We start from the raw sequence: 25392 nt of genomic DNA on the forward strand, positions 1-25392 counted from the left end.
TCCCGACGAACTTCAAACAACTCTATCCCTCAACTCCGGTGGATACAGACGACGAGCCAGATACCAAATTAAAGCTCTTGACGAGACGAAGCCAACGCCGCTAACCCCGCATCAATCGGAGTTCGGACGCGCCCTCACGCTCAGCTACAATACAGGCGGAAAATTTGTTCCAAAAATCAAAATCTCTCTCAACCATATACCAGTCTCCTATTCCAACAAGCAGCAACAAAAACAATAATTCCTAGCAATCCATCGGCTAACTAGGAAAATCTCTAACTGATAGACCGATCAACCCATCAAAAGTCTTCAGGTATCATCGAAAACTCATATAAAACCCATAAAAGTATTAAATACCCCCATCCGCAGCCATGTAGCTATATATAGCAACATGTTTCTGCAAATAAAATAAAACCAGAAACCATAAACTCTTTAAAATCTCGAACCTGAACTTGTTTTGAACCTGTTCTTAATCTAAAACTGATTTTAAAATTGTTTAAAACTTTTCCTGATGATCGTTTCACATTAGAACTGTTTAGGATTAAAAGTTAAACAATTTTTTTAAAATCTGACTGATATATGTTGAAAGAAACCGACTGTTACTTGCTTAAACTTATCATTATTGTCCTGTTTAATGTTCTTATCTGATCTGAATCAACTAGAACTGTTAAGGACTGCATGTTACATAATTTTTTTTGAAAATCTGATCATGGTTTCATAAATTAATCTGAGGTTTTACCTCCTGTTCTTGTCTGAGAAATTTATTTTCCTGATGATTGATAACGACTAGAACTTGATTTGGATTGAAAAAAAAAATAATGATTGATAACGACTAGAACTTGATTTGGATTGAAAAAAAAAAATATTTTTTTTAATATTTAAAATCAAAATATCAGAGATATATCTGAGAAAATATATTTATTTTTAAATTGAAAAGTATATAATAAATTGCTTGAATAAATCAAATCTTCCTGATTTTTTTTTAAGTCACAATAATTTCTGATTTGATTATTTTTCGAAAAAAAAATAATAATAAATATATGGTATATTTTTTGAAAACCCTAACCTGATTTCATGATTGAATTGGTTTGCTTGATTGCATATTGTTTGCATACTAATATTGCATACTGAACATGAAATCTCGACTGTTAGGGATATAGATCATTCATAGTTTTCAAGAAATCTGATCTGAACTGAAAAAAAAAAATCATTATACTAAATGATCCGATCCAATGGGATGAAGAAAATATGGAACATTTTCCTGATCATCTAAGATAGAATCCCTAAAGGCCTTGAAACCTTGTGTTTGAAATAAGAGGACCTTAAATCTGAAAAATACATTGATCCACACCTTAAACCGTATGGTTTTAAGAAAATGCATCATTTAGAAAAAAAATTTCTTTTGGTCCGTGTGTGGCATTGATATGAAGCATGAAAAATTTCAAAAAGATTACTTGATTAAGACCTGTTTTGAATAATGATTTCAGATGTCGAGTTTCATACCCTCAGATTACAAAGCCCTTGATCTCTCTGGAGATAATTATCTTGATTGGGCTATAAACACTTCAGCCGTCTTGAAGTCTAGAGGACTTGGGAAGTGCATCAAGTATGGCAATGACACCCTTGCGTGTGAAAGACACAGAGCCATAATGATTATGCGACACCATCTCTGTGAGGACCTAAGAGACGAGTTTGGATATGTTAATGATCCTCATAATCTCTGGTCATTTTTGAATTCTAGATTCTGTGAGCCATTGTTGCACGAATCCAAGAAAAAATGGGAAGCTCTAAGGTTCCAGGATTATGAATCCGTGGACAATTATCACTCTGATCTTATGAGAATCACCTATAGTCTTAGACTATGTGGTGAATTGGTAACAAACGAGGATTTGTTAAACAAAACTCGTGACACATTCCATTCAGAGGAAGTGTTGTTATCACATCAGGCCAAAGGTTTCACCACCTATTATGACCTGTTCTCATATTTATTAGACATTGAGCAAAAGAAGCAGAAAATGATGGATAACATCAGACGGTTTAATGACATCATGGAGATATATTATGAAGTACTAGACAGTGAGATGAAAATCCCTGAAGCTAATAAAGCCACATTTGATAAGAAGAGATCTGAGGAGGATTCCGAGTGGACACTCATGGACCATGAGGTCGGATTATACATTGAATAATTTTCCGACATTCTGATTTTATGTTTTCATATCTGATTTGATTTATTTGTTATTCATTTATGTTATTGAAATAATAAAAACGATTTTGTTTTTATATATTATCTTGCTTGGTCTTGCTTGATGATTCTTGATTAAATAACAAATAAAACCTTAATAAAAGGATAATCAGTCCACTGATAGTTGATTTCATGCATGGTTTAACTTTACCTTGATTGTATAGGTTTAACTTTACCTTCCTGCAATCACATAAAATCAATTGTTGGGTGTAGACTAATGAGTCAGTTCACTGATAGATTGATTTCTCGCATAGATTTAACTTCATCTTGATTGTATAGGTTCAACTTTACCTTCCTACAATCACTTGAAATCAATTAATTGGTACTGACAATGGCAAAAGACACGACATTATTCAGACCCATTGAGTTATAAAGAAAAAAAAAATCAATGTTTTCTACATTGAACCAGTTTGCAAAGAAAATACGATTCCTTTCAGATTTTTGAAAAATCGCCTAAAAGCATTATGAATGCCTATACCCATATTTTCTACTGATTTATTCTATGCTAAGGATCAGTATGAAAGAGGCATAAAGCCATGGTAACCAGTATGGTTCACCACGAAATAAACACTTATGGCATGACCAGATTAGCCATCTTGATCCAAAACATGATGAAAAATTAATTAAGGCACAAAAGTGATCCCATAAAATCTCACAATGTGTTATAAGTACACAAAAGGAAAATCACTAAAATAATTAAGGCTCCACTGTCCTAAGCACTACGAAATTATGAGTATGTTCATGAGGGGGAGAGAGGACTAAAACCCACAGTCCATGATCATATCATAAATTCGGATTCCATGGTTTACAACCATAATATACACGGCTGGAAAGCTTTAAAGCTCTCACTAATGGTACATCACCCACGTCCAGCCTAAAGCTTAAGGACATTATGTATATAAATATTGATTTACATCAGGCCATACATGTAAGCATAGACATTCCCACCTCTGAATGATTAAGGGTCATAAACCAGACATATACACAAACCATCTTAAGAAAATACGAATATTCCACCACATATATGTGTGCCATTTAAGATGGAACCTCAGATGAGGATTGGGAATATATATTAGATAAATAAGACTTCCTCCACGAAACTATAATGTATCTTGTGCCAAACATGGATGATTTAATCAAGTGGCCAAGAACACAGATTACAAAAGATAGTAATCTGATTATCCAACTTTGAAAGGAGAAAGTTATCAGGCTGATAAAGAGTAAAGAGTAAAAGAGAAATATAATGGTATCAACCATAGTTGTCTTGGCAAGATCCTCAGACCAAAGATTATGATCTAGACGTTCTAAAAGAATATGATCAAAAGATATAAAAGCTAGCAGAAATATATGCCAGACACACTGACCCGAAAAGAAAAAATGACTATGTCATACCAGCTTAAGCACCACGAATTTGATGTCTAAGAGACACAATCAAGTTGCTACAATGTCTATTAGAGATAGACAAATAAGTTCCAAATAATAAGGAACCTCGGAAAGTAATGAAAGGTGCTCAGAATCGTACAAATCCGAGTTCATAAGAGAAACCAGTTCAGACAGAGAAATAAGGTTGCGCAACCACACATCTAAGGTACCAGACCATGTAGTTTGGGACGCCAAACTGCAAGGTATAAAGGTCTTGGATAATAAGATCTCAAAATCTAATTAGATCATGTCTGGAACAGTATGAAACTAAAGATAAAGAGTGTTAACACCAAAGATGTATTTACATACATAAGAGCTCATAAAAGATTGTAGTACTTGGGATTTGAAGGATATAACCTGAGGATCATGAACCCACATAGAGTACTCATAAAACCTATATAGGGACGTGGGGTGTTCAAAGAATTCAAAGTAATTATAAGACAGATGGGCGTAGTAACCATGTACATACAGAAAAGCCATCTAAGAAAGAAACCAGTGAATGGATCTTGTGAGATAAGAAATTTCGTGAGATTAAAGGACATGACCACATGGTATAGTGTGTCCATGTTCCTTCTAAATAACGTTCAAGTATAGCTTGATTACACAAGGATACTCACAAGGACCAAGAAACAATTTATAAAGAGATATGCTCCTATATGGTGGATGCTACTACAGAAAATCAAGTTTAATTTTGTCTGGATATTTACTAAAGAAATAATGGTGTAGTAAGCAGCAAATGGATCACTGGATAAAGGTATCAACGTACCATAGAAATATGAGAAAGAAATTCTCATAGAACAAGCTTTGTTCCTAAGTTGTTTATGGATTGTAATATACAGCAGCTGTAAGTAATATGAAAGACTAAGTATTTACTTAGTACAGTCAGTCCATACAGAAAATATTATAATTCCTTGTGATCATAATAAAGACCAACTGAGAGAAAAAAGTTTAATGGTTCAAAGGTTCAATGATACAAGTTATCGATTGATTAAACAGGCTATGTTTTACATATGGAAAGTCTGTAGAAAAATCATAGCCGTGTGTGTGTGTGTCAGCACGCCTAAGTGAGAACCATAAACCAGGATAGTGACCAGAAGGATGTCTGGTCGTGGCTTAATGATTATAAGCATTGCTAAAGCAAGAAAAGATCGATAACCATGTACAAAGGACATGAGTGTATGACTGCGAATTCATTGTGTGATGAGTTTCATTGCAGCAAATAATTATTGATGGTATGACCTTAGACACTCATGATTATGAACGAATATAGACAAGGTCTATAGCTCAACATGGATCGACAAAAGAAAATAAAGAATGATTGGTTACAATGGATAAAGCCATTGACACATACGAAGAGATATAGGTCCGAATGAACGAAAGATATGAAGTAAAGTTGTTCGTATGTGTTCTGGGTCTATGACTCAATATATATTGAATGTCCACGTTTTGGGAAAGCCATATAACCAAAGAGAATCCGTGGGATATGAAAAAGGACCTGCAAGTAAAGTTTTATTGCAGATTATAAAGTCCATCCGAGCACCGTTTGAAGCACCATCAGTTCATCCAAAACTTACAAGTTCATTCAAGGAGAATCCAGCTGATCATCTTCACCAAGTCATAGGCAACTTCCAAGAAGACTCGGATACCAGATGGGAATGCGTCTACTACAGTGATGCATTCATCTGGGGGAGTTCATGTGTTGTACTCTTTTTCCTGTCCTTAGTTTCCCATTTTGTCACATTGGTTTTGGGGTTTTTCAGGAGAGGTTTTAATGAGGCAATATTAAGCATGCAACGAACCTGTACCGGATGTGTCGATCAAAGGGGAGTGTTATAAACCAAATGATGATCGACCATGGACCAGCCCGTACTGCAGGCCCAATCCGGAACATGATAAAAACAACCAGAGACTATGTGTTTATCTAGTATATATTCCATGTATATTTGTAACATAGTGTTTATCCTTATCCTTATTTTGTTAGGATAAACATGACCTTATGACAGTCTAATACCTTGTATATATATGGACCTTCTAGTCGACAGTAATAATAACAAAAGTATTTTCCCACACTTCATTTACAACACTTAGCATATAATTCGAGTTTCTGGCGAATTTAGTTGTAGTCTGTTAACCAGGTGATCTATCCGTCTTCATAGCAGGTGTCCACTGATCAGATGGAGAAACTTTTTTTACTATTTTGTCGATTTATTTGATCAGCTGTCCAAGCGTGTATTGGGATTCTTCACCGCTTTGGCAGTTTGGCGATTCCTCTCTCCAAATATGATTAAAAACATGTATCAAAATATATGTCAAATTTTCTAATGTTAGGTTGTCGATATAAACGATAGTATATAGTCCCAATCAGACATGTAATGCTGCTGCAGCCTGCAGGAGGCCACCCGCCAAAAATACAAACCAGACCTGTTTTGAATAGTGATATGTAAAGAACATATGGCTTTATATTTTTTTTTTGCGGATATCCACAAAAAACACATTCCAATAGCCGGCATGCAGTCCACTGTAACATTCAGTCTCCAGTTGTTAGACGATTGTATATGGCTAGCCATATTTCAAAGGAGAATTTTGGTGTTAAATGCTTGAACCAAACTTCTTAACTCCATACTTTGATATTACTTCTTAACTGCTTGAACCAAGGAGTAATATAATTGCTAGCTATTTGTTGTACACTCTCGATCATAAATTTTTTGAAACCATTAAAACTGTTATATTAAACACATCGACTAAAAGCTACTACTTCTATATGTTATAGGTTTATGTTATCATGTGATTCATGTCCATATATAAAAGCATCACCTCGAACCCAAGAAAAAAACCATCACCCAAATTAGTTTCTGAAGTGGGCTTACATCCGATTAATATAAGGCCATTTAAAACTTGAAGATATTATTCATGCATAGTCCTGAGAGAATAGGCTCTATGCTAGATCATTAGTAGATGTATAGACACTGTTAACAAAAAAATATATGTATAAACAAATAAAAGAAAGAGAATAACGAAAATCGTATATGTTAACTAGGTCTGAGACGGATCGGATATCCGGACAATTTTAAGGTATCCGGATCCGGATTTTTATTCGGCGGATCCATAATTTTACTATCCTTATCCGGATCCGAGGTTCTCGGATATCCGGGTGTCGGATATCCTTCTAAAAATTGTAATATCCGGTGGATATCCGGATCCGGATTTGGATCCTTAAAAATAAATAAAAAATAATATTAATATATATAAAATATTAAAATAATTTTAAAATAAAAAATATATAATGTTTTTAATTATTTCTATGTATAATATTACAAAATTTACGTAAAATTTACATATACTATTATAAAAATGAAAATATATTAAATAAATTTAATTTTTATTTATAGATATTACTAATTTTGAAATAGTTATAAATAAAACTTACGGATCCGGATATCCGGACGAAAAAATCAAGATATCCGGATCCGGATCCGGATCCGATTTTGACGATCCAACATTTTAGTATCCGGATTCGGATTCGGCCCCTCCGAATATCCGAATTTTCGGATCGGATCCAGATCAAATCTCGGATCGAATCCGGATATCAGATAAAAGTCTCAGACCTAATGTTAACCACATGCATTATACGTGGGAATGAATTTGGGGACTGCGCAATAAAGTTTCAGTCTTGCTAATATTTCCAAAGACGAACTTAAATGTAAAAACACAGACCTTTTTCAAGTCTTCAGATTTTTTTAACAAATTAGAGGATGACGCGTATCCTTTTTGTCGTTTTCACTGAGAATATCTTCTTTCCCTCTCTCGTTGTTACCTTGCCCTCCCACAAAGATCCAAAAAAGAACTATAAAGCTTAAAATCTCAGAGAGCCAGATAGTATTATAAAGGAGAAGAAACCCTAACATTAAGTAGCTTTGAAACTCCCTCTGCTGAATCATGGCCGCCGTCCCTGAAGGATATTACGAATCCACAAACCCGTTTCTTGTTCACGGGCCAAGAGGTTTTGAAGAGTTCAAGTTGCTTGAGAGTTTTGGAATGTACGTGAGGATGGACTTTCCCGGCGTTCCGGAGGAGTGCGTGAGGGTTTCTCTAGACCCGGCGAAGAAATCTTTGGCTGTCTACGCAGATGCTCCCAAGGTCCACAGATACGACCTCGCTCAACGGAAGTACCTCTCCGTCATCGAAACCGTCTGCAGATGCTGCGTGTTCGACCGCTTCACTTACCAAATGTCCGACGGTGTTTTAAGGCTTCATCTCTCCAAGTCTAACATCGATCCAAGTCACTCTTCCTGCATCGGTACGTACGAGACTTTTCTTTTTCTATTTTCTTGTTCTTCATACATTTAAATTTATTAATTAGAGTATAGGTGAATGATTAGATTAATTTTCTGATTCTTTTTGTTTTCTACAGAGTTTAAATATTCTGCTTTCGGAGAAGGTATTTTCACATTTATTCCATTTCAATCGATATTTTGAAAAAATGTGTTTACTCATTTGCCTGTATTTGTGCTTGTAGATATCTCTGGCAATGACATGGACGAGTCGTATGAGTCGAAGCAGCTCGAAGACGGCAATTTATACGTGCGTTTAGACATGCCAGGCGTTCCCAAGGACAACTTCACTGTCTCAGTGGCTAACGGCAAAGTAAACGTGACTGGTCAAGCTCCTGCTCTTGACCACGACTCAGGTTCTCGGTTGTACTCTAGCGACGTGGTTATCCTCTCCGGTCCTGTCGACTTTCCTAGCCATCAGGTCAAAACCATCATCAAGAACGGTGTCATTAGACTCCTCATCCCTCCCGTTTGATATCATTAATTATGATGACGTGGCTAAAGATATGTTTCTTTCTGTTTGTTAAGTGGACCTATTTTGTTGGGATTGATTAATATTAGGATCAATGAGTTTGGATATATTCCAAAAAGAAACATTACTTCAATTTGTGTAGCACTCTTATCTTTTTTTTTTATATGAATATATGTCTAACCAAATAAAAACAATATGATAATAATTATGAACAAATGAAAAGTGTATTTTATGTGTGCCTCAAGGCTGCATTTACGAAGTCTACGATAAAGCTGAAAACTTACCAAATTTAGGCAAAGACCAACTTTGTTGTCTATCTTGATACAAGACAAAAACCTCAGAGCTTTCACCAGTGTAGAAACGAAAAGATGAAATTAATAAAACTTATACGTTTGTATATTAGTGGTAATTAATAAGAAAGATGATATTTTCGTGTCACTGGAAACTGTTGAGGTGAACACGCATCCTAGTACTATCATATAGATCACATTCACAAATGTAAAGTTAACACGTGTCATAAGAGGGATTGGTTGTCATTTTCACCTGACAACCTCCCCATACAGTCTCCAAAACCTCTCTAAAACCCTAGAGACAGTGAAAGAAAGAAAGAGAGAGATCTCCAAAAAGAAAAAACACTAAAATCCTAATTAAAAACAGGAAAATACTTAGCTGCCTAAGACCATGATTATCGGGGTGCCTTAACCCTGGTTCTTAGCTTAATTTTGATTAAAAGAAAAACAAAAAATTTTTTAATCTAAGGAACGTCGCTTAATTAAGCGTTACAAAAACCGTCGCTTGTGGACACGCGTCGTCCAACAACGAAGTCTCTATCTCTCTCTCATCCCTATCTCTCTCGCGAAAGGAAGAAAGATGCCGGTCTCGATTCCGAAATTTCTCTCGTGATCTCTCCTCCATGGATGATTCAGTCGGAGATTCCCCCTCCCCTTCTTGATTTCTCGTCGACTATGAGAGAATCGGCGTCTCTGTCGGTGCCTCCCCTCGAGGACTCCGCCGCTTTTTCGTGATCTCTCTTTGACGACTCCGGATCTCTTTGGTGATCTCTCCTCCACGATGAATCACTGGACGTCTCTCTCTGTTGCTCTCCTCGAGGACTCCGCCTCTCTATCTTAATCGTCGATTCCAATACCATATATCTCTCTCTCTCTCGACGACCGTTTGAGCTCGGTCTAATGGAAAGGTAAAGCAACAATTTTATTTGCTCAATAGGTCTTAATCCTTCATGCATGTCTTAGATTGTGCCTCTTATAATTGATTTTGATTTGATTTTGATTTTTTTGTTCTGCTGGTTTGGATCTGTTGATTTTGTCTCTTGTGTTTGTTTAGAGTTCGTGATGAATATATATGTGATCTGGTTCTTTGTGATTTTTTTCTGTCATTGGGAGATGGTTGGAGCGTTGAAGACACACGAAGGTTCGTCAGACCAGAGAACACATGAAGGTTCATCAGACACATGAAGGTTCGCCAGACCAGAGAACTACAATTGCAACAGAGGTAAATGCATATTTCTTTGCTCTTTTAAATTGATTGAAAGTGTGATAAAATAGCTGTGAATATTTTCGTTGGTTGTTTTTGAGAAATGGTTCACATAGAGGTTGATTAGTTCGTGTATCTGTTCACATGAATTGATTGTGTATCTGTTCTAAATTGATTAGTTTGTAATAAATGGTTAGCTTATGGTTGCTAATAAATATCATCTGATGGTTAGATAGAAATAGATTTGAAGTGTTATGAATGTGTGTTAGATATATGTCAACTCGTTTATGGTTGGGCCGATCTATTAAACACAATGCCTTTGCTTTCTCTCTTCTATAAAGTGTTTCTTCTTCTCTTCTATCTATCTAAAACAAAGTTATTAGCTTCATCTCTTCTTTAAATCATCTCGGATATGGATTCTCTTCCAAATACGCTGAGGCAAAAGTTTGTTGAACTTCTAAACAGTCAACAAAACATTGTCTTTGGTTTATCTGAAGATAGTCTCGAACTATCTTCATCTCAAATCCCTCTTTTTTACTCGCAACCGATGGAAGATTCCAACTTTGTGGAAGGCACTCCTGCAGAGCGTCGAAAAAGGAGGCACTAGACGCCGGTAGATGATGTTGTGCTCATTAGCTCCTGGCTAAATACAACCAAAGATCCAGATGTATCGAATGAGCAAAAATCCGGAGCTTTCTGGAAAAGGATTGCAGCATACTTCGCTGCAAGTCCTAAGGTGTAAGGCTGTGAAGTAAGGGAGGCGTCCCACTGCAAGCAGCGTTGGCACAAGATTAACGATCTAGTCAACAAGTTTTGCGGGGCATATGAAGCTGCAAGTAGAGAGAGAAGCAGTGGTCAAAATGAGAATGATATTCTTAAGCTAGCTCATGAGATTTTCTTCAACAACCAAAAAAAAAATTAACCTTGAACATGCTTGGAAGGAACTTCGAAATGATCAGAAGTGGTGCGAGCTTAATACTTGTAAAGCCGATGGAAGTGCAAAAAGGAGGAAGCTTGATGAGGGTGCAAATTCTTCAACCTCTCACGCGTCTGACAACAATACTGGTGGAGCTGATCAAGCAGCCACTCGGCCCCTGGGTGTTAAGGCATCTAAGGGGCATGGTAAGCAAAAGACTAAGGCAGAGGCGAAGTCGGCGTCTGAGTTTCAGAGCATGTGGAGCATCAAGAAGGAGGATATGGCCATGAAGGAGAGGCTGTCGAAGATGAAGCTGTTGGATAGTCTTATTACAAAACCAGAAGTGTTGCATGAGTATGAAGAAGCGCTGAAGAAGAAGCTTATTTCTGACTTGTTGTCTTAAGCTTTGATGCTTTTAAGTTGATGTTGTCTAAGTCTAATTAGGTTAAATGTTTAAATATTTGTGTTTGTGTTTCTGTTTAAACTCTTTGTTGTTTAAATCTGTGTTTGTGTTTCTGTTTCTTGTTCTTGTAATGGTTATTGATTATGGAAATGCCTATGTTTGTGTTTCATGTTCTTGTTATCGTTATTGATTAAGGATGCGTTTGTTGTTCATTCTGTTAGCTTAAAAATTATTGAAGTGTGCTCTCGTCTGAAGCTACTGTCACGGACTTGCTCTCATCTGCAATCAGGTAACTTTGATCACTTGTTTGTGTCGTCTTGTGTCATGGACATAACTCTGATCACTTGTTTGTATCTTCTTGTGTCTTATTGTCAGGGTGGAGAAGCTGCTTCTCCTCTGAAGCTTGTGTCACAGACACACTGTTTGTGGAGGCTGTTTGTGTCACGGGGAAGCTGTGTAGTTGTGTCTTTTTGTGTCTTATTGTCACGGGGAAGCTGTGTGATCCATTGACTACTTGTGTCTTATTGTCACGGGAATTTTGTGTACTTGTGTCTTATTGTGTAAAACTTGACAAGCTGTGAAGTTGTATATAAATGTTGTATTGCACAAAGATTTTATTCACAATCTCATCTTCTCTCTTCTCGTGTTCTATATAAATTTGGTGTTCTGCAAACTTTACAATCTCATCTTCTCTCCTTTATCTCTTTCTCTCCTTGATCTATATAAGTTTGGTATTGTGCAAACATTACAATATCATCTTCTCTCCTTGGTCTATATACATTTTTATCAACAAAATCATCTTCTCTCTTTTATCTCCTTGTTCTTGTTTGATATAAAGATTTTAAAATTCTTCATTTCCATCATAAATTTTATTCACAAATTCTCCGTTCTTTCCTTTGTCTATTCCCAATCTCATTATCCATTCTCTTCTTAATCATCACAAAGTAATCAATTTTTTTTTCACATATATGGCATCTTCCTCTCATAACACTTTTGAGGGAGTAGCTGATGCAAGTTTTGATCAATATTTTGATGAACATTTTGATCAAGCTTTCGAGAATTTTGCCATTGCTTCCGGTGATCAAGACGAAAGAAAAAAATGAATTTATATCGAAAGAAATCGAGAAGAAGGCGATGTACGTTTATGGAACGATTATTTTAGTGAAACTCCAACTTACCCTGATAATCTCTTCCGTCGACGATTTAGAATGAACAAACCATTGTTCATGCGTATTGTTCATCGACTCTCCAATGAAGTTGATTTCTTTCGCCAAAAGAAAGATTGTCTTGGAAGGCTTAGTCTCTCTCCACTTCAAAAGTGTACAACAACCATTCGTCTCATGGCATATGGTAGTGCGGCTGATACTTTTGACGAATATCTCCGACTCGGTGCAACTACTACTCGGTCATGTCTGGAATATTTTGTGGAAGGAATAATAAATTTATTCGGCGAGGAGTACCTAAGAAGACCAACACCGACTGATCTTCGACGTCTGCTTGATATTGGTGAACATCATGGATTTCCCGTGATGATAGGAAATATCGACTGTATGCATTGGTAGTGGAAGAATTATCTCACCGCTTGGAAAGGTCAATATTCACGTGGTTCGGGAAAACTAACAATCGTTTTAGAAGCGGTTGCTTTCTATGATCTATGGATATGACATGCGTTTTTTGGACCTCCAGGTACCTTAAATGATATCAATGTTCTTGATCGCTCTCATGTTTTCGATGACATAATAAAAGGTCAAGCTCCGCAAGTCACTTTCTCTGTCAATGGAAGAGAGTATCATTTGACTTACTATCTCACCGACGGTATTTATCCGAAATGGACAATTTTTATCCAATCTATTCCAATACCACAAGGGCCGAAAGCGGTTTTATTTGCTCAACATCAAGAAGCGGTCTGAAAAGATGTGGAGCGTGCTTTTGGAGTCTTGCAAGCTCGCTTTGCCATCGTTAAAAATCCAGCACTTTTTTGGGATAAAGTCAAAATTGGAAAGATTATGAGAGCATGTATCATACTCCATAACATGATAGTAGAAGACGAACGAGATGGATACACTCAATATGATGTTTCAGAGTTCCAACAAGGAGAAGGCACCAGAGGTTCACAAGTGGATCTCACGTATTCTACAGATATCCCAACAAATATCGCCAATATGATGGGCGTTCGAACTAGAATTCATGATAGACAAATGCATCAACAACTGAAAGCTGATTTGGTTGAACATTTATGGCGTAAATTCGGACAATATCAAGACAACAACTGAGTTCGGATGCTTCTTTCAAATTATTCTCGTTTATTTTACTAATCTTTTTTGTAATGTTTTTTTAAATCTATGTTTAAAACGTTTTCTTTTAATATGTTCTATTTAATAAATAATTTTTATCTTTATAAATTTTTATCTTTATAAATTTTTATTTAAATAAATTTTTTATTTTTAAGAATCCCAAATTAAGAAACCTATCATTGGAGCTCTAAAAATAGGGGTCTCTTGACTAAAAGTTCTTAACCATTATTAATTACTAAAAGATCATTAAGAGACCCATTTGGGTCTTTAGGGTTCATGCCGGTCTTAAACATTGGTCCCATTTGACCCAAAAAAAAACATTGGTCCCATCCCTTAATGTCAAGTTTAATTTTTTTGTTATTATTCAAATTATTAATCGTTATGATATAATCATATAGACATAATTAACCGTACGTGTATAGTAATGAGTTTGGTTAATAAACGCAAGGAGCATTGTTTCACAAATAAGAAGTGGACGCGTGCCCCCTTCCCTAGCAGTTTTTGTCGTTTTCACCTGACAATATCTTCCTTCCCTCCTCGTCGCCTTGTCTCCCATAAAGATCAGCGTGTGAGAGAGAGAGAGATTTATAAAGGAGAAGCAACCCCAATATCCAGTTGCTAAAAACCTCCATCTGTTGAATCATGGCCGCCGTTCCTCTTCCTGCCGTCCCTCAGTCTCCCGGTAAACTTCTTCTAAAACCAATAAGAAGCTCAAACTTATGCAGTTTTCTCGTTTACTGAGATTTTTTTCACTGATATTTCTTTTCCGTGTTTGATTGATAGCAGAAGGGTTTTACGCAATCAACAACGAGTTTCTCATGAATGGGCCAAAAGGGTTTCAGGAGTACAAGATGCTTGAGAACGATATCATGTTCGTGAGAATGGATTTTCCCGGCGTTCCAGAAGATGGCGTTAGTGTTACTCTTGAACCCTCCAAGACCCTTGTGAGTGTCAGCGCCCACGCACCCAAGGTCCATACACACGACTTCTCTCACCGGAACTACCTCATCATCACCGGACTCGTATGCGGATGCTGCGAGATCTCCGGCTTCACCTACCACATGACCGACGGTGTTCTCAGGCTTCATCTCTCCAAGACTAACATCCTCCATCCTCAACGCTCTTCCTGCAACTGTAACCCATTAATTATCTATTTTAGTTTATTATATATACCGAATCATTCAAAATTTTACTTTATTTATATCTTACAATTAAAAATAAACTGAGTTACGTTGTTTTTTTGGTCAGCGTTTCTCGGTGGCATACGTTTCAGAGGAGATGGTAATTTTATTTTATTTTCTTTTGAACTTTTTCTTACACTTTGTAAATGTTTTTACCGTACTCTCCTCTATATATGTGTGGTCGCAGATCTCTGTCGATGTCCTCAGAGGCTTCCCTATAACAGGGATCCTTATCGTACGTGTTAATTTTTAATTAATACTACTATATAAATTAATCATATTATGATTCAGTACTATGTTTGGTTTATTAATTTGTCATTGTGGTAATTCCTATGTGTGGAAGAGCAGACCCGGATTTAACGGGTCCGTTGTTGATTCCTCACCCGAATGTGCGTCAAGGAACGACTATGGCTTATGAGTCAAAGCAGCTCGAGAGCGGCAGCCTATACGTGCGTTTAGACATGCCAGGTGTTCCCAAAGACAACTTCAACGTCTCCGTTTCGAGCGGGAGAGTCAAGGTGACTGGTCAAGCTCCTGCCGTTAGCCATGACTCCGACGGTCGCTTCTACTCTGGTGACGTGGCTATGCTTTCTGCTCCTGTTGACGTTCCTAGCCGTCCGATCAAAACTATCATCAAGGATGGTGTCATTCGCCTCCTCATCCCTTCCGTTTGATGTGAAAAAACTCGTTCGCGTTTGAAATAATCTGTCTCCCGTGGTGGACCCCAGTTATGTCGTTGCTTTGAGGATTATGTCATTTTATTTTATGGACTTTAATTTGGATATGTTCGCAACTGTTTTTTTTTAAAGCCCATTCCCTTTATGCACGAGTAGTGTTTTAACAACACTCGATATACAAGTTCAACACTACTTTGTTGAACCGTGCAATATACAAGTTCAACAAAGCTAGAGCTAAAACCGTATGCTTCTCAGTTATGGGAATATGTTGCTAAAGGTATTCTGGGATCTGCTTATACTAAAGATTGGTCTGAGATACTGGTGATTATATCGGATGAGAAAAGGGAAAGATGAGTAGATTTTGTATAAGATATGCATTCCAGGTGGTGCTATATGCTGTGTGGAGAGAGCGTAACAAGCTAAGGCATGGAGAGAAGCTGTTGCCTCTTCAAATTATCAAAATACAGGTTGAGAAAGGAATTAGAAACAAGATCTCTTTGATGAGAATGGATGAGGTGAAGGGTATGGAGCAACTGATGCAATTTTGGTTTCTTACTAGAATGTAAAAAGGAAGCTAATATGTAAGAAGGGGAGGGTAGTTGATCTTGAGTTTTCTTTATAGAAACAAATGATGCACTTGATGTATACAGGTTTTTTTGAATGAATCAAAAAAAATAAAAATAAAAATAAAATAAAATAAAATAAAACCGTACCAATAAATGGAAAAAATGAGAGACTAAACAAATCAGCAACACTCAATTTCATTACTCAAACTTCAACAAAACAAAAACATCAATCGAGGCATTTCTCCAAAAAAGTTACCTTTTCTTTTTTGAAATAATGTTAAATTTATTCAAAAATTTTTTTGTACAGACTGTTACATTAACTGAATGTTTTGAAAAAAGGAAAACAGAGACAGAAAACAAAGAATCATCTGTAGGAGAACCAAGTTTCCATGGCCTTGTTATACTTTCGAGCATCCAACATTCTCAAACTGGTTATTCGATTCCTAACCAGCTTGTCGATGCGAGCGACCAATACGGATGTGGCCTTTGGCGTTTCACCATGCCTTCTCCCATTCATTTCATACCAAATAGTGGATAAGGTAGCTCCAAAAAGGTTACCATTTATAACAAAAACATCAAAACAAAAACATCAATCTTAACAAATTCAGTCTTTTTTTTCTTTCAACAGAGTTGGTTGAATTATTTGCAACTCGCAACTATTTTTTAATTCAAATGGTAACCTTTTGGTGAAATGTCAAATTCACACCCAATTATTCCTTTAGCTGTGTGTAACCATTTGCATCTCAGACAAAGGGATTTGTCTGCTATATATAGCTCTAGCGAAAGAAAGAAATATAATTTCTTGAGAATGGCGCGTGGCTGATGTGGTTGTTGTGGATGCGTAGAGAGAAACTTAGTTGGGTGTTATGTAGCTCTATATAGCGATGTATTAGTTGGTGACATGCAGAAAAATTGGTTGCTTGGGAAAAGGGAGAGAGGTGTAGGCTAGTTGCTCGAGAGCATAGACAATAGATGAAGATAAGGAAGAAGAGAGGAGAAAAAGAAACCGTTGTTAATGTAAATTTTACTTTTTCCATGTCTCTTCCTCTTGATCATGCATGTGTGTTATTTCTTGTGGATAACAAAGAGCTAATTAACACGTTGAGTTCATGTAAAATGATCTTCCAATAGTTGAAAACAAGCTAGAACTAGTTGCAAATTTGTAGTCGTCAATATGGAGACACGCCAGTTGTTTCTCTACACCGATGCCTATGGGGGAAAATAAAAGCAACTTAAAATCTATATGTGATTGATAGAGAACAGTCACAGAGCAGTTTGAACGGTGTTTCGCTTGCCGTTAAAAGCCCATGTACGAGTTAACTAAGATGATTGATCGAGTAAATTAAACATTAAGAGCCTCTCTTTTATTATGGAGTAGTGCTAATTTTACATTAGCCTCAAACATCCTAGATAAAACCTTACATATTATTATGAAACACGCGATGAGGTGTGGTGTTGACATATATCGACAACCACATTCATACACTCGAGGGTTTCGTTTGGAATCTAGTAGGAGGGCCCAGGCATGGTCTTCTGGAAGGGACAAACGCTAACTTGCGGGATGTTGCAAACTTTAGGTAAGTGCGTAGCGGTCTGGTAGATACGGCTCACCATTTGCTGCTTTCCTTGCTGTTGTCCCTGTTGTTGAATTTGTTGTTTAACCGCTTTGGATGCTCCTTTCAAGGTTGGGCAAACGCAAAGGGGCTCTTCCTGGTGGAGCTCGTTACAGCACTGCTGGAGTAGAGGCGGTCTCTGCTGTGGACCCTGCGGGTTCTCCATGTCGTCTTCAAAGTCAAACTCACCGTCGAGGGTCCAGCTAGGACCACCGCCAGACTGCATTGCTTGCTTGTGGAGCCACTGCTGGCAAGCTCTTAGGTGTTGTGCTTGCTGAAACTCCTTCCTACATTTTGGAATCCTAAATGGGCCGGCTGAGTTTGTGGCATCATCTTCGTCGAACTCGACGACCGTCCGGTAGATGGAGGCATTGGTGAGAAGGAAGAAGAAGGCGAGAGTTGCCGAGACGAGGAAGAGCTTGTTCGCCATTCGTGTATGTTTTTAATCTTGTTTGTATTGATGAGTTTTGGTTTGAGTAAAGAGTGAAGCGGATGAGTTAATTTATAGGCTATAAAGGAGATTTGCATGGCGATCACGTGTAATAATGCATGCACGCATGTGATTGTATGTGTGTGCTGTGAGAGAGAAGCTCTTAGGTGTTTGAAGGGAGTGACAAGTGGCGAAGAAAAACAATTCTCCGCGGCTGCATGCTATGTGTAACGTGTAGCTAATGTTCTGGCATGGCATCTTATGAACGATTCTTTTTAAAAACAAGGTAAAAACTTAACTTCATAAAATTAAAAAAAAAAACGTTTACTAAGTTGGTTTAAAAGGGGATGAGAGTCTATAAATTTTGGAGGTAGTGCCGTTGGGAATATAAATTGGGAGCTTAATCAGAATTATAGAAGTTAAAGTTGATTTAGTCACGGTCAATATAAATTGGGAATTTGAGTCAAAATCTTCCAAATTCGGAATCCGTCTTGTTACACCCGGTGGATAGGAGCCGAACGGTTTGAAAATACTTGAAATGTGGATGCAGGTGCAGGCTGGTTTAATTTTATGTTGAATGGATACATGTCAATCGAATTTGAGTTATAGGTACACATTTTACTCTGATACTAAAATGTAACATTTGTCTCAAGAATGGGTAGGTCATCCTTACTCGAGAACGGTATGCCATTCACTTGAACGTATATCTCATTCAACCCAACTCTAACACACATTTCATACCCATGTCTAAAATAAAGAAAATTGAAGAAAAACGCTCAATAGCGTCAATCCTTACAAATATAATGTACATGGCAACCTCGCATGAAAATAGTAATAAAGAGGAGTGAATAATATAAAGTAGTCACTAATTGGATGACAAAGCAAATGGAACCATCCGATAGATGTTTTGAGAACAAGAGGTACATTTGTATATATGCATTGGTTGATACATTTCTGCCATCTGAATTGTTTCTTCCTCAAAGAAGAAGCATTCAGCCAATAGTGAAATTTAAAATGTTGGAAAAATGAGGATGCAGTCAGAAAGTCCAGAATATAAGTGGTAACTGGTAACTGAATACTTGCCTCAGAAGCAAGATAAGAAACATAAGTCTTTAAAGGAATCAATCACCGATGAAGAAAGCTTAAGGATTCAAGTCTATATTTGGCCACTAGAGACGTCCACGCTAGGCTTGTCTCTACAAATGCAAACAACTTCAAGCAAGGCAGTGACAGGACAGATAATGCTTAGAGAAACCGTTGAAAAGAAGCATAAAGCACAACTCCCTGAATGATCTAATTATTGGCTGATCTAGGATTTGCACTGACCATATTACTTCAAAGATAGTTCCATTTCAAGAAACATAAACAGAGAACTTGAATGAGAAAATTCTATTATCAAATTCAAAGGATATGATAATCAAAGAAAAATTGCAAGAGTACATAGACAAATTCAGCAGCACATAGAAAAACCCAATTGATCTGCGTAAAAACCCCAATTCTCTCTTCTGTATACAAAATCACGAATCCATATACTCTTCGATTTTCAAATCAAAACCAAATAACCAGCCCTAAATTATAAAGTAAAATCCCGATCAAAACGGGTTAATAATTTTATGAAATAATACAAAAAGAAACAGACTGAGATCGGCAAAACCTCGACCAATAAATCAAACAACATCGTCCTTCTTGGGTTTCCGATAATTCTTTTCGATGTGCTCGACGATGACGAGAACAGTGTTCGTCAGCTTCTTTACATCGGGAACGTTGTAATTCTGCGCAACGTATACACCATAAGCCGTTCCCATCGTGAACACGAAGCAGCTCTTTATTATCCCCATCCCCCCCCCCCCACCCCTCTCTACTACACTTTCTCCGGCGAAGTTTCAGGTTTGTAGTAGTGTTCTATTTGCACTTGTATATGAAACTTTAATGGGCCTTCAATATTTATTTCTAAGGCCCATAATGGGCCCAAAACAAATAAACCCGGCATGCTCATTCCCCTTGGTTACCACCCTTGCGTGCTTCTTGACCAAACCCAAAGTTGTTAGGGGTAAAATACGTCAGAAACGTGATCCCGGCATATCCGAGTATCCTTTTTACGAGGTAGTGTTAAGGTGCAGTATTTCCCTCGTACACCGTCATTAGAATGAACGGTTAAGATTTTCTCTCCAAGATATTAATAAACACGTACCGTCAGATACTATTCTAAGCGTGCCACGTCAGCTGAGGAGTTCAGATATTATCCCGCTCCATCTGTATACAATCTTTTATCCTTATCGCGTAATTTTTTAAATGGTTAGCAGAATTTTAGTAGGTTGCTTGATTTTCGTTTTTCTTGGATATTCGGTTTGTTAATTGTGTCGCTGTTTGTTATCTTCAAACGATAGCGTTGAGCTCTAGGAAAAGTGTGTTTGATCGCAGAAAAGGCTTCGTCTTTTGTCTTGCAACAGGTTCGATCATGGAGTTCTTTTACCTTATTGCGATCTTGTACTTCGTTTTAGATTAAGTTTATGTTGATCAATCGATTTAGGCTTTAAGGAGAGTCTCTACTATGTCTTGTGAGAAAAAAGGGGGTTTCTGAAGTTTTTTGGGATTTAAGACATGATCGACAGATTAAATGACTTCTCGGTTTGATTCTGTTTTTGATGGTTGTCTGATTGGGGGGTTGTTATTGTACATGTAGGCTTATAAGGAATGGCAAAGAGCACATTCAAGGAAGAGCATGACCTAGGTTTGGATCCTACCGTTTGTGTTTGATTCTCAAGTAAACTTACTCACTTTTGGATCTAATGATGATTCTATTTTCAGAGAAAAGAAGTGCAGAGGCTGCTCGGATTAGAGAGAAATATCCAGATAGGATTCCGGTTAGTGCTCAGTGTTTTACATTACCTAAACTCATTTGTGATTAGCATATTGTCTTCCTTTTCCATGTTTGGACGATCCCTTTGTGTTTAAGCTCTTGTTATGTTTCATGGCCCAGCATCTATCTGCCTATATTATAGTTTTCCCTTTTTGTCTCTCTGTCTAGGTGATTATGAACTTATCATATCTTTGCCTATAGTTTTGTAGATAACCATCTGGCTTTAAATATACTCCTCCCAATTAACAGTTGGTTATCAAGTAATCAACATCTGATTAGCCTCATGCTTGTGCTATATATATATATATATGTATATATATTTTTTTTTGGCATTGTATCAACTGCTTTATGGAGTTTTTTGAATTCTACTGTCAATAACGACGGTAAGATTTCGAACTTGTTTGTTCTTTTTTGAAATGTAGCTTTCGAAAACTTGGTTTTAACAAGTACTGCTTGGTAACACTTACGACTGAATGGGTTGATTTGCATAGTTCATATTGGGAAGTGATTATTGATTTTATATGGTTACTTAAAAGCCCCACTTGAGTGATGATTGTCACACTTTTTGTATTTGTGTGGGATCCAGGTGATTGTTGAGAAGGGGGAGAAGAGTGATATACCAACCATCGACAAGAAAAAGTAAGCATCTTGATTACTGTAATCAATGTACATCTCCCTCGGACCTGGCCTGTGATTGACAACTAAGCTTTTTTATCCTGGATGCAGATACCTAGTCCCAGCTGATCTGACAGTGGGGCAATTCGTGTATGTCATTCGCAAAAGAATCAAACTGAGTGCTGAAAAGGCTATCTTTATCTTTGTGGACAATGTTCTTCCTCCAACTGGTAACACAGATAACACCTACTGTATTTCAAGACTTATTAAAATCATTCTGAGACATCTACTTTGGCAGGTGCACTAATGTCTGCTGTGTACGAAGAGAAAAAGGATGACGATGGCTTTCTCTATGTCACTTACAGCGGAGAGAACACATTTGGATCTCCATAGAGATCTCTTGCTGGATATTTCGTTTCTATTTTACCTATTTCGCCTGAGTATTTCATATCTTATTATTAGTTATCTATGTACTACTTTCTCTAAGAACTTTAAGATGGCCGTTAATGTGTACAGAGAACATAAAAATAATGTAGTATATATAATCTCAAAACCTACTTTGTCACGACTTGATTGTGTTTTTTATTTGACTTTCACTCAATAAGCCGACATAACATGATGCCCTGATGTGCCACAGTAGTTACAGAGGCAAAAGAGTCTTAACTAAATAGAACAGCAATGGCCGGTTATGGTACAAAAGGTCCCACATTGTCGTTGACGGAGAGAGGAAGAGACGGTCGGACCATGTTGCCTTGTTCTACTAACTCTCCACTCTGTCCATGTTGATTTTTGCTTCTTCATGTTTATTTGTCAATCGTTAAAGCTTGCTCGATTTATGTATTTATGAGTGATCCGTAAAGATATTATCTCATTCAAGGCGAGAAGGCCTCCTAACCAGTCACGTGAAACGTGAGACACGCGGTTGTGTCCTTAGGAAAAGATAGGTACTTTGAATATTTAAGTGAAAGTTGAACGAAAAGGTTCATAGCCAGTGTCTGTAAACTGAATAGATGGGGATGTTATCATGTTAACGTATGTAACATGTCTAGTAGTGTCTTGATAAGAAGATGAATGTCATCTGAGTATGACTTGCGAATGTTACGTCAAACTATTGTGTTATATGCTAAATATATCTGAATAAACTGCCGTGAAATTGTACAATAAAGATGGGTTACGAGGGTAAGTATAAGGTTTGCTAATGGAAAATGAGAGATTGACCCCACACGAAGACTTAAGTAGACAAAAAGTTTGGCCGATCAAGACACACCACTATACATCAATAGATACGTATATGTAATGCAGAAATGAATGTGAATATGTTTGAAAAAATGGACAAGAGAGAGAGAAGGTAAAAGAACAAGAGAGGAACAAGAGCATGTTATGGTAATGAAGGACCCCCCCACCTGCATTCAGTGCTTGTCTTTCTCTCTTTACTCTCTACATTAACTTTCTTCTCACTACAAATACTCCTTCCCTCTTCTCTTCTCTTCTCTTACACTTACATTTGAAAATATATTCGTCTTGCCACATTATATAAGTATTTAAGGAAAAAGAAGAAAAAGAGAGTCATGTCTTGGTCTGTGAGGAGTGGATTTGGGTTGGTATTCTGTTTCATTCTTCTGCTTTTGGCATCCAATGTTGGATGTGCTAATGCTCGTCGTCTAGGATTTCACAAGCATCATCACAAGATCCAAAAGGTTGCTTCTTCAGTACAAGACGTTGTCAATGGTGGAGGGAGGAAGAGGGCTTTGGGTGGAGTAGAGACGGGGGGAGAAGTAGTAGTCATGGATTATCCTCAGCCTCATCGCAAGCCTCCCATTCACAACGAGAAGGCTCACTGTACCTCTCTCTATACATCATATGATCACGAGACTGTTACATGCATATGCATTCACCATGACATTCTTGAACTATATTCATTACCAACTTCTTTTATTCTCGCTTCCTTCGTTCTATAAAACAAACAAGCTGCACCTCTCCCTTATAAATATACTGTATTTCATGTGGAAGTAGCTTTAGTAGTACGTAACGAACATTCTTCTGCTTATAATATACTGTATTTCATGTGGAATGAGCTTACTTTAGAACTCTTCACCACCATTTTAGCTCTAAGTAGCTTTAGCAGTACGTAACCAACATCATCATTACAGAGAATACCAATCAATGTCGGTGAGAGGTACAAAACCCTCACTGCAGCTCAAAACTTAGCTAATGGTATATAGTACCGACCGTATACTTCTGGTTAAATTAGGATGGAAGACGGGAATAATATTGTTAAAACAGACTCCAACTATGAATGGTTTCACAAAATCAATGAATTCAGATGTCCTGACGCCGAGCTTCAGATCAATCTCTCCACTGCCCAACCAGAAGAAGGCCGGTCTAAGTTTGGTTATGGCCTCATCCAGTATCACCTAAAAGTTTCCCAAAACCCATCCAACTCATCAGTGCTGCTCAAATGTCAACATAGTAAACCATATTTAATTTTCACATCAAAATCAATCCAAAATGCCTAGAAAAAAGTCTAAACATGAAGCATTTCATACATATCTCCACGAAAGGAACTTCCAACTCTATGTTTACTTTCCAAATAACATTTTGTTCTGCACAGACCGAACTGGAATCCAATGGTCTTTTTTTATCATGAGAACACAAGCAACAGAACTGAATACTCAAAAGGGAAAACTCACTAATACTTAAAAGATGATTTTGATGTGTCACAGATACAGTAGGATGAATAGTGTTTTGTCTGAAGTGGGCCACTTCTGCATAAGAGAAGGAGGAATACACATCAATGCAGTAGGGTATGAGCCTACTAAGATTATTTCTGCACACTCAACAAAAATAACGCCATTTAAGTGATCATGATCAACCAGAGCTCTTAATTTTGGGTTCTTAACTCGTGATTCGACGCTTTTTTTTTTTTTTTTTTTTTTTTTACACTTTTCGGTTAAGAACTGGTTTTTATATATTTAAGAACCGGTTCTTAGCTTTTCTTAGTTAAAAGTTAAGAAATGATTCTTAACCAAAACTAAGAACCCCACCCTAAGAACCCGGGTTAATCATGGTCTAACGCTAGTATTAGCAGTTCAAAGAAGGCATCGGACCGTAAAAAAAGTGGTTCTAGTTTTTCATAACGGCAAAAATACTAAAGAAAATGAGTGGTACAAACAGAAGCTGGCTCGCAAGAAAAAACTTTAACTAATTTTGGGCCCGTATCAAATGCAAACAGTGTTAAAATGTACCACACCTCCATTACAGACTTAAAGAAACAACCCAAAAAAAAAACTAGCTGTCAGACCTTCGGGGCCTCTGTGACAATTAGGACAGGCATGTCTGGGAAACGCTTGGCAAGAACATGTGTGGTAAAGGGAAAACTCTCTGTAACTATTTATGAACACAGAAGACAACACAAAACTGTTTGTCTAGGAGAAGAAAACACAAGTGGGCAGAGGTTATTATCATGCTAATCCTCATATCTTACACATGTCTAATATATAATTAACAGTGTAGCAGCAATGAGCAAGTACCAAGAGATAATCACCAGAGCATGGCAAAGTCGGTCAGCTTCAGACAGATTTGATTCTACAACGGAAATAAAAGTTTAATCGACGTCTCCTCAGGAGCAAGTCTTACTACACAAAGATTAGAGAAAGCCTGTCAACAAAGGGAAGCAAGGTATAACCTTCAATATCACCATTATATAAAAAAGAGTCACTAACGATTAAATCGTTTCTTTGGGATCTTGCCCTCGTTTAGAGGATAAAGAAAGTTCTTCGCTGCATCATGGACGTTAAATCTAGCAGAGTACTGCCATAGGAAAAATAAATAAAAAAATAGTAGGTGGTCAGATGAATACAGTTAAAAAACGAATTAAAT

General features: G+C 37.2%; 8 protein-coding genes across 8 annotated transcripts; 6 read left to right on the top strand and 2 right to left on the bottom strand.

The window, feature by feature from the left end:
• Nucleotides 1–1484: 1484 nt before the first annotated feature.
• Nucleotides 1485–2183, top strand: LOC125579854. Its single transcript, XM_048743734.1, has one exon. It carries the CDS (start codon nt 1485–1487, stop codon nt 2181–2183), a length of 699 nt encoding a protein of 232 aa, XP_048599691.1.
• Nucleotides 2184–7484: 5301 nt separating this feature from the next.
• Nucleotides 7485–13068, top strand: LOC106394248 (putative 57 kDa heat shock protein). Its single transcript, XM_022694857.2, has 3 exons — nt 7485–7958; nt 8073–8099; nt 8178–13068. The coding sequence occupies exons 1-3, from the start codon at nt 7598–7600 to the stop codon at nt 8465–8467; spliced, it is 678 nt and encodes a 225-aa protein (XP_022550578.1). The 5' UTR covers nt 7485–7597; the 3' UTR covers nt 8468–13068.
• On the top strand, nt 10846–11277 carry LOC125579855 (glutathione S-transferase T3-like). Its single transcript, XM_048743735.1, has one exon. The coding sequence runs from the start codon at nt 10846–10848 to the stop codon at nt 11275–11277; it is 432 nt and encodes a 143-aa protein (XP_048599692.1).
• Nucleotides 13069–13274: 206 nt separating the features above from the next.
• Nucleotides 13275–17487, top strand: LOC106395171 (putative 57 kDa heat shock protein). Its single transcript, XM_013835685.3, has 5 exons — nt 13275–14253; nt 14358–14705; nt 14820–14852; nt 14940–14987; nt 15101–17487. Exons 1-5 carry the CDS (start codon nt 14214–14216, stop codon nt 15424–15426), a joined length of 795 nt encoding a protein of 264 aa, XP_013691139.1. The 5' UTR covers nt 13275–14213; the 3' UTR covers nt 15427–17487.
• Nucleotides 17338–18098, bottom strand: LOC106391998 (napin-2-like). The gene has a single exon (XM_013832756.3). It carries the CDS (start codon nt 18036–18038, stop codon nt 17502–17504), a length of 537 nt encoding a protein of 178 aa, XP_013688210.1. The 5' UTR covers nt 18039–18098; the 3' UTR covers nt 17338–17501.
• A 1311-nt stretch (nt 18099–19409) lies between these two features.
• LOC125580933 lies at nt 19410–19925 on the bottom strand. Its single transcript, XM_048746234.1, has one exon. The coding sequence runs from the start codon at nt 19874–19876 to the stop codon at nt 19706–19708; it is 171 nt and encodes a 56-aa protein (XP_048602191.1). The 5' UTR covers nt 19877–19925; the 3' UTR covers nt 19410–19705.
• Nucleotides 19926–20288: 363 nt separating this feature from the next.
• Nucleotides 20289–22081, top strand: LOC106391995 (autophagy-related protein 8f). The gene is made up of 6 exons (XM_013832753.3): nt 20289–20488; nt 20722–20769; nt 20847–20902; nt 21485–21537; nt 21625–21743; nt 21812–22081. The coding sequence occupies exons 2-6, from the start codon at nt 20733–20735 to the stop codon at nt 21904–21906; spliced, it is 360 nt and encodes a 119-aa protein (XP_013688207.1). The 5' UTR covers nt 20289–20488; nt 20722–20732; the 3' UTR covers nt 21907–22081.
• Nucleotides 22082–22675: 594 nt separating this feature from the next.
• Nucleotides 22676–23602, top strand: LOC106394783 (protein GOLVEN 1). Its single transcript, XM_013835341.3, has one exon. The coding sequence runs from the start codon at nt 23082–23084 to the stop codon at nt 23469–23471; it is 390 nt and encodes a 129-aa protein (XP_013690795.1). The 5' UTR covers nt 22676–23081; the 3' UTR covers nt 23472–23602.
• Nucleotides 23603–25392: the final 1790 nt, after the last annotated feature.

This window comes from Brassica napus, chromosome C1 (genome assembly GCF_020379485.1).
Source record: "Brassica napus cultivar Da-Ae chromosome C1, Da-Ae, whole genome shotgun sequence".
In the NCBI taxonomy this organism is placed as follows: Eukaryota; Viridiplantae; Streptophyta; class Magnoliopsida; order Brassicales; family Brassicaceae; genus Brassica; species Brassica napus.

Excerpts from the sequence above, each read along its gene's own strand:
- LOC125579854 (XM_048743734.1), top strand. The coding sequence starts at position 1,485 with ATGTCGAGTTTCATACCCTCAGATTACAAAGCCCTTGATCTCTCTGGA.
- LOC106394248 (XM_022694857.2), top strand. The coding sequence starts at position 7,598 with ATGGCCGCCGTCCCTGAAGGATATTACGAATCCACAAACCCGTTTCTT. Across the intron at positions 7,959-8,072 it reads AAGTCACTCTTCCTGCATCG|AGTTTAAATATTCTGCTTTC; the intron begins GTACGTACGAGA and ends TGTTTTCTACAG. Across the intron at positions 8,100-8,177 it reads ATATTCTGCTTTCGGAGAAG|ATATCTCTGGCAATGACATG; the intron begins GTATTTTCACAT and ends TTGTGCTTGTAG.
- LOC125579855 (XM_048743735.1), top strand. The coding sequence starts at position 10,846 with ATGAGATTTTCTTCAACAACCAAAAAAAAAATTAACCTTGAACATGCT.
- LOC106395171 (XM_013835685.3), top strand. The coding sequence starts at position 14,214 with ATGGCCGCCGTTCCTCTTCCTGCCGTCCCTCAGTCTCCCG. Across the intron at positions 14,706-14,819 it reads TCAACGCTCTTCCTGCAACT|CGTTTCTCGGTGGCATACGT; the intron begins GTAACCCATTAA and ends TTTTTTGGTCAG. Across the intron at positions 14,853-14,939 it reads CATACGTTTCAGAGGAGATG|ATCTCTGTCGATGTCCTCAG; the intron begins GTAATTTTATTT and ends GTGTGGTCGCAG.
- LOC106391998 (XM_013832756.3), bottom strand. The coding sequence starts at position 18,038 with ATGGCGAACAAGCTCTTCCTCGTCTCGGCAACTCTCGCCTTCTTCTTC.
- LOC125580933 (XM_048746234.1), bottom strand. The coding sequence starts at position 19,876 with ATGGGGATAATAAAGAGCTGCTTCGTGTTCACGATGGGAACGGCTTAT.
- LOC106391995 (XM_013832753.3), top strand. The coding sequence starts at position 20,733 with ATGGCAAAGAGCACATTCAAGGAAGAGCATGACCTAG. Across the intron at positions 21,538-21,624 it reads CCAACCATCGACAAGAAAAA|ATACCTAGTCCCAGCTGATC; the intron begins GTAAGCATCTTG and ends TCCTGGATGCAG. Across the intron at positions 21,744-21,811 it reads CAATGTTCTTCCTCCAACTG|GTGCACTAATGTCTGCTGTG; the intron begins GTAACACAGATA and ends CTACTTTGGCAG.
- LOC106394783 (XM_013835341.3), top strand. The coding sequence starts at position 23,082 with ATGTCTTGGTCTGTGAGGAGTGGATTTGGGTTGGTATTCTGTTTCATT.